The 10,558-nt window shown below is 38.6% G+C and overlaps 1 protein-coding gene across 2 annotated transcripts in view; it reads left to right on the plus strand.

Moving 5' to 3' along the window:
• Positions 1-255: 255 nt before the first annotated feature.
• Positions 256-10,558, plus strand: part of LOC116848530 (sodium- and chloride-dependent GABA transporter 2-like) — a 17,406-nt gene continuing 7,103 nt past the window's right edge. Inside the window, exons 1-7 of one of the 2 annotated variants that reach the window (XM_032824718.1) lie at positions 256-3,641; positions 5,351-5,522; positions 6,509-6,787; positions 6,942-7,128; positions 7,665-7,858; positions 8,507-8,690; positions 8,830-9,067. In XM_032824718.1, the coding sequence (XP_032680609.1) occupies positions 3,609-3,641; positions 5,351-5,522; positions 6,509-6,787; positions 6,942-7,128; positions 7,665-7,858; positions 8,507-8,690; positions 8,830-9,067 (1,287 nt within the window). In that variant the 5' untranslated portion in view covers positions 256-3,608. Of the gene's footprint in view, positions 3,642-5,350; positions 5,523-6,410; positions 6,429-6,508; positions 6,788-6,941; positions 7,129-7,664; positions 7,859-8,506; positions 8,691-8,829; positions 9,068-10,558 lie in introns of those variants that run through there. The other variant, XM_032824719.1, reaches the window with a different exon arrangement.

Consider the following 10,558-nt stretch of genomic DNA (forward strand, 5'->3'; position numbering starts at 1 on the left):
ATAATTTTATTATTTAATTTTTTGTTATAGTCGAAATTTAGTAACAAACTTAACATTTATTTAGTAACAAACTTAACATATACATAATTTTTATTCAATTAGTAAATCCTGTCTAGGCTAAATGTTCAATGTGAGTTCCATTATGTAAAAAGCAAATATCAATTCTTTTACATGTTAAGTTTGTATATATATATATATATATATATATATATATATATATATATATATATATATGCATACACATATACATATATGTTCTAAGCCCTGGAACAAAAACGTGACTTTCTGCTTGCGGGACAAGTGCTTTTGCGCAACTGAAATAACCAAGCTCTTACTTCGATGTTCTTCCTCTCTTGCTCTTATTTATCTTAACTGTCAAGACAATATTCCATGATAGTTCAATCGTTCATAACTGAACCCTCCTACGTATCATGCATTGCTAATAAAAATTTCGAAGATTAAATTATAGGAAAGACTAGGCTAATTGGTTACCGAGATAAATTAACAAAATGGATTATTTTTACTGTTTATTAACATATTTCAGAATCAAGCACGCAAAGACTTCAAAACCATCTTTGACATGTTTAAAAATCTTACTTACTTGATTCTGTAATTTATTAGAAAATAGCAGAAATAACCGTTTTTGCCAACTTAACTTGATAGTTAACTATGATAAAGTATAAATTATTCAAGTTACAAGTACATTTATTGGGAAGAGCACACTTTGGATCACTTTTGCAGGCGTATATAATTTCGTTAAATTTTAATAGCAGGACATTTTTCGCTGAACAGACACAGCTTGTGTTAGGAACCTGTGATCCGCGAAACATGGATGAATTTTTTTCCGTGTATACCGATCAAAACGTTAGTCCATCCAGTTTGCCGATAACACCCTTTCCAGCGCGGTCGCTTCTGTTAATTTTAACCCTTAGTGTTAGTATTGCGACTTCGGGTAACCGGATACACACGCTGCTTTAACCCGTTTAGAGTCGGCCCGCATTGATAACATCGATCGCATCTGTTCGGCATAGTTTGCGAGGTGGTGAGGATCCGACGGGAGTGCAGGGTGAAGGGGAGTTTAGGAAAAAAAACATTTGCATTAGCGCGCCGCTCGCCGCTCGCCGAACGCAATAAAGTGACCAAAGATAAACTATCGAATTGACCAAGTTGGAGATATTGCCTCGCAATAACGTTCAGCCCGCAAAACGGCGTATATATGTATGTATGTACGTACGTACGTGCTATACGTGTATGCTGCACCACGTCACCCTCCATTTCCGGTCTGCTATTTGTAAATTCGCATTGCAAATAAAGTTACGAGCGCGCGAAAAGCTTCGCACGAATCTCATCAATCAGTCCGATCGAAAGTACCTCTGGGATTATGCACTCGTGTGTCTCCGTTTCGAAAAAGGACAAGTATATAATATGTATATAATATTTTCGCGTTTTCCTCTCGACAGCCTCTCTAACATCCTCTTCAGTTAACCAAAGCAGAACATTGTCAATTATCGACTATAAAACTTTCAAATTCATATTCGTCTTTAACGAGAAATAGCTCCTTCCTCCTTTCCTTTTTTCATATTTTCTTAAATTTAAAGAAAAATTATATTTGAGAATAAATCAATTTAATTGAATAACTTGGATAACTGTTATTTAAGTGAGGTTAATATTTGTTACTTATGAATATAATACTCTCATTATTAGTAAAGTTGTAAAAATATGTACCAATAATAATTTATAGTTAAATTAATTGGAACTTTTATTTTGATAAAAATGCATATTCCCTCTCCCTCTTTTTTTCGAATAATGTTCAAACTCAGATTGCTGTTACGATGGAATTCAGAGATGAAAAGAGGCGACCGCAGTCGAAAAAGGAAAAAGAATCCGATGTACTACTTTATCGCGGAAATGTTGGCGACGGGAAAAAAACTGTTTTATTCGAGAGGACCGGAAAAGGAATGATCTCGCTATCGTCCAATCGCGTATGCAGTAGCATCGCGATAGAGGATGGGAGCAGGCAGAAAAGGCGAGCAAATCTGCTCCCGCGGAGCGACGGGATAAAAGAGACGATTTGCAAACTCGCCCTCGGAGTGGCACATACGGAGCACCGATTCCAGTCGGAAGGCAAACGCAAGCGCGAAGTTATCGTTTATAAAGATTCAACCTGACAGAGAAAAAGGGAGCTGCGACAAACTTTATGAATTATGGAGCTACCCCGCATTGGGAAAATAATAGGCGCCGCGGTCCTTTCGATTCCTTCGACTCGCGTGTGTGTCAACTGAACGTTTCTAATCTGAATCCTATTTCAGAGAAGCACGAAAGGCTCGTAATACCGGATGACAAGTCCGGGACGAGCGTAGATCGGGATTATAATTCGTTCAATTTTAAATACAAAATTGCTTTTTCAAATAATTTTTCTGGGTTACGAGCTCGATCGTTCGACTAGCGCGGAGTGCGGGAAGAGCAACAATAAAAATCGATAACGTCCAATTCTGGCTTTACATACTTTTTTTTAAAGGGTGGTCGCATTGATTCCCCTCTTCTTCAATATCTCATTACCCTGAGAATATCACATGGACAGAATTGATTGCCGTTGTCTGATAAATACGTCCAGTTACAGAATAGAGTTTAACGAGACTTACTTAAGGTTTTCTGCAAGCTTATCTCTAGATAGCGACACACGTCGTTGCATGACGAAACTGTTACGGATAATGGCGAACAATTTGCAATCTCTCGTCTGATAAGATGGTAATCGTAACAGGAAAAATGTACTTCAAGTACTCTTTTTGTTGTTGTACTTCCCGAGGGCTCGTAAGTAGCGACGGCAGAATTAATTTTTTCGGTAATTAAATTGTCGATAAAATTGACTTTTTTGTCTGGGTTTCATGGTCAATCGCTCTTTGATCAATAACAGTATGTTTCAATTGATATATACGTATTTTTTATATAATATATGATAGCATTTAATTATTATAATATAATCACATATTCACACGTATATTTCTCTCGACTGTGACACGTAGAATTATCCTGATACTTTCTTAAATGGCATCCAGTGCAGGTTTGGAATTTTTATGATGCACCATTGATTCGATTATATCATTTTCTAGACAGATACTACTATAAATATGGAAAGTCACATGTACGATCGTTCAACTTTCTATGAAAACGTCCAGGCTAAACCAGCTTGGCAAATCTTCTTGGGCTCTCGTTATCTATTTGATGACATTATTACCTTATCGGAATTTACATAAACGCTACGATACTTCACGGCGCGAATAAAAGCTTTGGCAGATGTTATACCGCATCCTTCTGATACAGATAGGCAGATCCTTTCGTGCCTTAGTGTCGCGCTGATTATTGGGTGAATAACTAACATTATTGCGCGTCGCGTTGTGCGACGAGATAGAGAGGTGTGATTAAATTTATTTGTGCTTAAATGTATTTGTTCGAGTGGGACATATCTTGATAATGACACTTTGATATTATCTCGTTTCGTCGGAGAATGTTATAGCGGTGTAATCGTATTGAGGACGCTCAGACGATCGTGATCTCCCGGAGACAGATCGAAGTCGTGCCACGTGATAGTTGAATCGAACTTTAGTGCAATGACAATGACGGAATCTAGGAAAATGTCAGAGGTTAGTGCCTTTTCAGACAATGTGAGCATGTTTTAATTATCGGTATGTCGCAATTCTGCACATTTTTATCGCGATCGTCGCGTTATTGAAATATAAAATAAGTCTGGTTAAGTTTGTGTGTACAACACATTTAGCGTGGAGAAACGCTGAGTGTTAGGTTGATAGAAACTCCGATATATTTCGGAAGGTACTGTGACGTCAATATATTCTGCCTGGCAACGGCTATTCTTGAAAATTGTGTGTTTTTACTTTTTCAAAGAACAGTTTTAAAAGTTTCTTTATGTTAGCTTTTTGTTCCGACGTATTTATTACGCAAGAAAAAAACTTTCCTTGTATTGGCTGCTTATATAAAGCTCGTGATTCAGGCGCCTCAGTGGTTTTATATTTTTTTAATACTAGCAATAAATGGTACTCTCCAGATATGGAGTTGCGCAGGCGATAATAATCAGTTATTTCTTTGTATCACGTATGTGTCCATGTGTATCGAAATTGCGTGTCCATGTGCTTAAAATATCGGGAACATATCGTAGTTTCTGTTCCGTAATCTAAAGTTTCACGTTGATAACAACATTTAATTACCGTTTTATAATTTTTAAATCAGTTAAAGTTAGAATATCTAATATTTTAGATACACGCAAAAAAAGAACTAGCTTCCAGAGCTAAAAAAATAGCTGTGGCAGATGAGATGTGTCACTGAAATAGGGACAGCTAATACCGAAGCTAAATTTATTCGTTGTTAACTCAGGTGCTACAGCGAGAAATATTAGCTCCTAGAAATAAATGACTGTAACAAATGATTGTAGCTGTACGGCAAACTTCTTTAATATATGCATACCGTAAGAAATTTAGGAATTTAGGAATTTAGGAATTTAGGAATTTAGGAATTTAGGAATAACTGCCATTTTCTTAGCTATTTGAAATAATGCATTTTTAATGTCATCTAATATATTTGTATTTTATAGCGAATGTGGCTTAGCTGTCATAGCCAATTCTTAACAATGACAGCTAGACGATTAGCCTTTTGACTAATGAAGTTTGAGTCAGCTACCACGGTTTAGCTGATATTACTAAATCATTTTTTTGCGTGACATTACATGACATTTCTTTCCTTTCTTCGTGTCTGTGGAAAGTCATTTTTCTTCTTATTTTTTTCTGCGTGTCTTGTTGATTTTATTTTATTAAATATCTTGCATACTTTTGTTGGTATCTCACCTAACATTATTGCATCACGATAAAACATCGATTAAAATTTTGATAGAAGAGAATGTCGGTATGCGTCATCTCTATGTCAACGAAATTTTTCTTGACAAAATCGATAAATCTTTCTGTGGAAGTGACGAGAAAAAAACTGATTTGATGAGATCCCTTATCTTCTGTTAGGACGTAGTCCGATTAATTGTTTTCACCGTTGCAATATTAAAAGATAAATGGAATCGAGTTGAATGTGCCTGTAATCTCATTACGCAAGTACGTTTCTCGAAACAACGTATATACGCGCGTCTGTGTGTGTGTGTGTGTGATAATATGTTGGAGTGTATGTATGTGTGAGTGTAAAAAATCCATTTTTTCTTCTACATTTTTCCTCAGCCCTTCATGTATTCGTGCAGCACCGACGGTGCTGAGCGGCCCGGATCTTTCCCTTGGCGTCGATTCCAAGGTAACCCATACGATGCAAATATTATAACGCAGTTCCCGCGTGTTATTGGCAGGCAAAGAGGGTTTCCCTGGGCGTTGGCGAGGCTTTGCAGGAGCGTCCGTCGGACGAGCCGGAGCGTGGTAGCTGGTCTAATCCGATCGAGTTTGTTCTATCCTGCATCGGGTATGCCGTTGGCATCGGCAATGTTTGGCGTTTCCCTTACCTCATATATCGTAATGGTGGCGGTACGTACGTACATACATATGCGCTCGCTCGCACGCACGCACGCACGCGCGCATGCACGCGTGTGTAGCCGTATCTGTCCTGCGGCATGCGCGTACGTAAAACGCGTGCTTCAGACACGACTGAACCGTAAATACAGTCCGGGTTTGCCGTGCATCCGATAATCTGATTAGATGATCTGATTCAATAATCTCAATCGATAGTCGATTCTACGGATTGTCCGATTTATTCTCACATTTCGACATTTAAATTAGCTGACATATGCGAAGTGCTTTCTGCGCGGGGTTCTTTTCTCCGAGGATGCACGTTGTTTCTGCGTATCGCATGCTCTTTTGACAAGCCGTTACTGAAACAAAAAAAAAAGAAGTTAAATTTTAGGAAATGATAGAAAAGAGAAGATAGAGAAACCTGGAGCATAATAGGATCGCTGACTATAAACTCGCCATGAGGTGTCGTCGATAATTTTTTAATATATTTAAAATTTATTTAAACCTTATACGCGCGCGCGTGCGTAGTTCTCTTTCATTATGTATCAGGTTCCTCTACAATAAAATCGTAATCTTGAAGTTGTGACTTGAAGTCACTATCTGATATTATTAACTATTCATCGTTCCTCCCTGATGAAGCGGACTGAAATGTTCTCGAAACGGAATCAAACAAAGAAGAATCCACGCGGCTCAAACCCAGAAATCAAATCTAATATGCACACTGAAAAAAATTTCTGATAATAATTATCCAGTCTGTGTTATAATTACTACATTTAGTGAAATAGTATCAACTAAATATAAGAGGTGAATATTACTATATGAAAGTTAATGTTACTAACAATTTTGTAATTATTATCAAACATTGGTAACATTTACCATTATTAGTTACTATTTACCAAATGGTATGGTAAAACGTACTTGGTAAGTATTACCAAACTTTTTTTTTCAGTGCATGGACACCGCGAAAGCCTAAAATATCAAATTATTAACTATTGTTATAGGAGCATTTTTGATACCCTTTATTCTCATGTTGATAACAATGGGTCTGCCTATCTTCTACCTGGAGCTTTGTTTGGGACAGTACGTCGCGCTTGGGCCCATAAAGGCTTTCAGCCGTATGGCACCAGCTTTTCACGGTGTGGGTTATTCCACCCTGGTCGTAATGGCACTGGTGCTTATATATTACATGGTGATCGTTGCATGGACTTTATTTTATATTTTCGCGTCATTTTCGCCGAATCTCGCCTGGGCTTCCTGCAATAACGATTTCAACACAGTGAGTAAGTAAAAGTGAATTTTCGTGTACAAAATTTTATTTTGCTTAACAAACTAAAAATATCAAATGTAACTTAATATTCAAGAATTTTCGCGTGTTTTAATGTTATTCGTTAGTTTGTAGACACTTACTTCAGACGCTAATATCAATATGGATAGATTGTTTCAGCGGCCTTGAGGACGCAAAGTGCAAGGAGAAAGATCCAAATTCCATGTTCTATAACAATACTTGCAGGACTATCCAGGAGATCTGTAACGTCAGATACTTAGGCAATGAAACTGGTTGTTTTGAAGATGACGGGTTCAAGCCGTTTACTCGCGTATTGTCGTCCGAGGAGTACTACAGGTACGAGGTATACAATATGTCCCACTTCAAATCAATTATTTTTGAACGACAGATCTTTTTGTTCAATTTGGAGTCTGTTTTATCTTCGACGCGAAAATGTCGACGCACCGATAACTTTCACATTACGTGAGCTCGAGAGGGAGACCATTTTCACAAATCGAATTCAGCATGCCGAATGGAAAAGTAAAATGAAGCATTCTTCGGCAAATGTCGCAGCTGAAATTTACCTTAATAGAAATTAAATGTAGAGGTCAACTCCGAAAATAAGTGTATAATATTTAGAACCTAAAAATCGCGGATGCAATCGATAATTTTCTCTGACGTTTTCCGCCAGAGAAAAATTCCGAATCGTCCGGGAAATCTGGCATTACAAAATAATGCGGTGGAAGTGGGACATCGTGTATATTGTCATCAGCGCTGCATCGTGTCGGAGGATCGGTAACGAACCTTACGCCGCTGTTCAGCGTTGAGGAGCAAGCAGAGAAAATTGCGCGTGCTCAAGTCTGCAAAAGCGTGTAATTGTCGATCACATCCAGTAACTACGTTCTCGGTATACGCGGTGCCACATGGGAGAACTTTGGTGGCATACGATGGGAATTGGTCGGATGCCTCACCCTGGCCTGGGTGATCTGCTGCCTCTGTTTGATACGTGGAGTTCAGAGCGTTGGCAAAATTGTCTACTTCACTGCGCTCTTCCCTTATGTTATCCTTATAGCGCTGCTGATACGAGGTAAGAACCAGAAAGAAGCTTGCCTATTTGAGCGGATAATATAGATCGCAATAGCGGCAACGTCGCATCGTGTGCACTCCAAAAGAAGGACATGGTGATGGTAACTATATAAGTGACAACTAGACGAGTTTTGTACATTGAATTAATCAACTTGCAATTATTTCGCAGTTATTGAAGCTCTTTAGTTGCGATAACAAAAAAACAGGTCATTAAAAAACTACTTACTCTACGATTTTATATACAAAACGTGTATAGATGTCACCTATACTGTTGTCATCTAATTGCCATTATTGTATGTTTCCCCGGATGTAGCGTCTCCAAGAGAAAGACATGGTGATGGCGACTGTACAGGTGATAACTATACGAATTGTATGTCGAATTAATGTAAATAGTTGAATATTTATTAAAGAGTGTCTTGCAGTTATCTTGCAGTTATTGCAACCGAAGCTTTAGTTGCAGTTACTGGAAAGTAATTTTTTAAAAACTATATTATAATTCTAAATACTATATTATAATATACATTATAATTTTACATACTTGGTTGTCATGTATATAATCGCCAATATTATGTTTTTCCCGGAATATAATAGCGTCATGAGGCTCGGTAATCCCGTAGCACGAGTGCAACTCAGCGAGATATTCGCGCAGGTGTTACGTTAGGCGATGGCGCAGCCGAAGGGATTTTTTGGTACATCACCCCGGACTGGTCGACGCTGACGAACGCGAAGGTCTGGGGAGACGCGGCCTCCCAGATTTTTTATTCCCTCGGCATCAGCTGCGGTTCTCTAATCACTCTCTCGAGTTACAGCAAGTTCAATAACAATTGCCACAGGTATATGAGCGGTCGTATTCTTTCTCGCAACGATCCCTTTTTACCTGCGCCCCGACCGGGAAAAAAAAGGGTCGCCTGAGACATAACAATCCGACGATTCACACTAGTCAATAACTTTCTCGGATTCTTTCATCGTCAGGGACGCAGTGTTCGTTAGCATCACAAATCTATTCACGTCCGTTTTCGCCGGCTTCGTGATATTCTCGATAATTGGATTTTTGGCCCAGCAAGTACATATGCCAATTAAGGACGTGGTCAAGAACGGCCCTGGATTAGCTTTCATCGCTTACCCGGAAGCGGTGGTGCGAATGCCGCTACCCAATCTCTGGGCCATCCTGTTCTTCTTCATGCTCTTTATTCTCGGTCTTGGTAGTCAGGTGAGTGCACTGCGAGCTTGGCCAATATTGCTCGCCTCAACACGCTTTCTCTTCCAAGTATTTTCCGAGTAAGGAAAATTCCGTCTAGAAAAGAAGTTAATGCGTCTAAGCGAATATAGAGGGTGTCCCGCGTAAGACGGACCAAAAGAAAAATATAAGTAGAACACATTAAAGTGAACAAAAATTATATAGGCCATTTTTCAAACAACCACGTAAAATTTCGAGATATTAATTAAAATAGTTGAGCATATCAGAGCGCGGAGACACGGCAGGTGGGACATACGGCCCGCCGCGGCCGGCAAAGAAAATGGATGATTGCTCGCGGGCCTATCTTATAGACCAGAGAGGTGGGCCATTTGGTATACTGAAATGAGTAGCTCCGTGTGTGCGTCCGTGTACGTGTGCGTTCTTCCATTTTCTTCGCCGACCGCTGCGAGCCGTATGTCCCGCCTGTCGCATCGCGCGTTCTAATTTGTCCAACTATTTTAATTAATATCTCGAAATTTTACGTGGTTGTTTGAAAAATGACTTATACAATTTTTGTTCACTTTTATGTGTTCTACTTATATTTTTCTTTTGGTCCGTCTTATGCGGGACACCCTGTATGTCTCGTGCATTGTGCAAGATTTGATATTATGTGCTTTCACGCCTGTCGTGATAGCGAGCTTGAAATGTTGTACAAATGTAACGTTTTAAGAGTGACTTAATAGGGCTGGTTAAAATTGACGAAATCAAGTTGACTCGATCAAGAGACGAAAAGGCCGAAAGTATGATTTCTATTCTCCGGTTAGGAGAATTTCTACTTTTGTCACTTATGCTGATGAGAAAAATAATTGCCGGTGCGACTGAGCGGGGCGGTCGGAGGGCGTGAGGATGGAAGAGATGCGAATTTCAATTTTCTCCCGCGTAACGAGAAACATCGTCGCGCTAACTGCATTTGTTCCAGAGAGTTGTGCATTCGCTCGGTCCGGCTCTATGTCTTCTCTGGTTATTTGAAATAGTTCGGCCGCGCGCGCGGTAAATGGGGCGAAATGATATGCGTTGCGCGTAGTATAAGTAACCATATGTCCTGTATTTCTTAGAACATTTCTAAATTCAAATCGAGTAACAATCGAAAAATTATTTCTTACAAACTGCATCGCGCACAAACTGGGAATCGAGTGAATATTGACGTTATTACATAAATGTTCCAATAACTAAAAGAAATAATAAGAAATAAAATAATCAATAAGTATTAATTATAATTTTAATAATATATAAATAGTAACAACTGAAGAGGCAAATAAGGAGTACAGCACGGATGTCTTAGTGCTATTAAATACTAATATTATATAATATTAATATGATAGTGGGAGGATAATTATGTCAAACGCACGTATCGAAATTTTTCTTCGATTAACGTACGCGGCGAATCTACCTTTCATACTTAGACCGATCCTTGAGTCCCAATTATATATATATATATATATATATATATATATATATATATAT

Source organism: Odontomachus brunneus, unplaced genomic scaffold, assembly GCF_010583005.1.
Source record: "Odontomachus brunneus isolate Ranch 3 - 2012 unplaced genomic scaffold, Obru_v1 Obru_scaffold_096, whole genome shotgun sequence".
NCBI lineage: Eukaryota > Metazoa > Arthropoda > Insecta > Hymenoptera > Formicidae > Odontomachus > Odontomachus brunneus.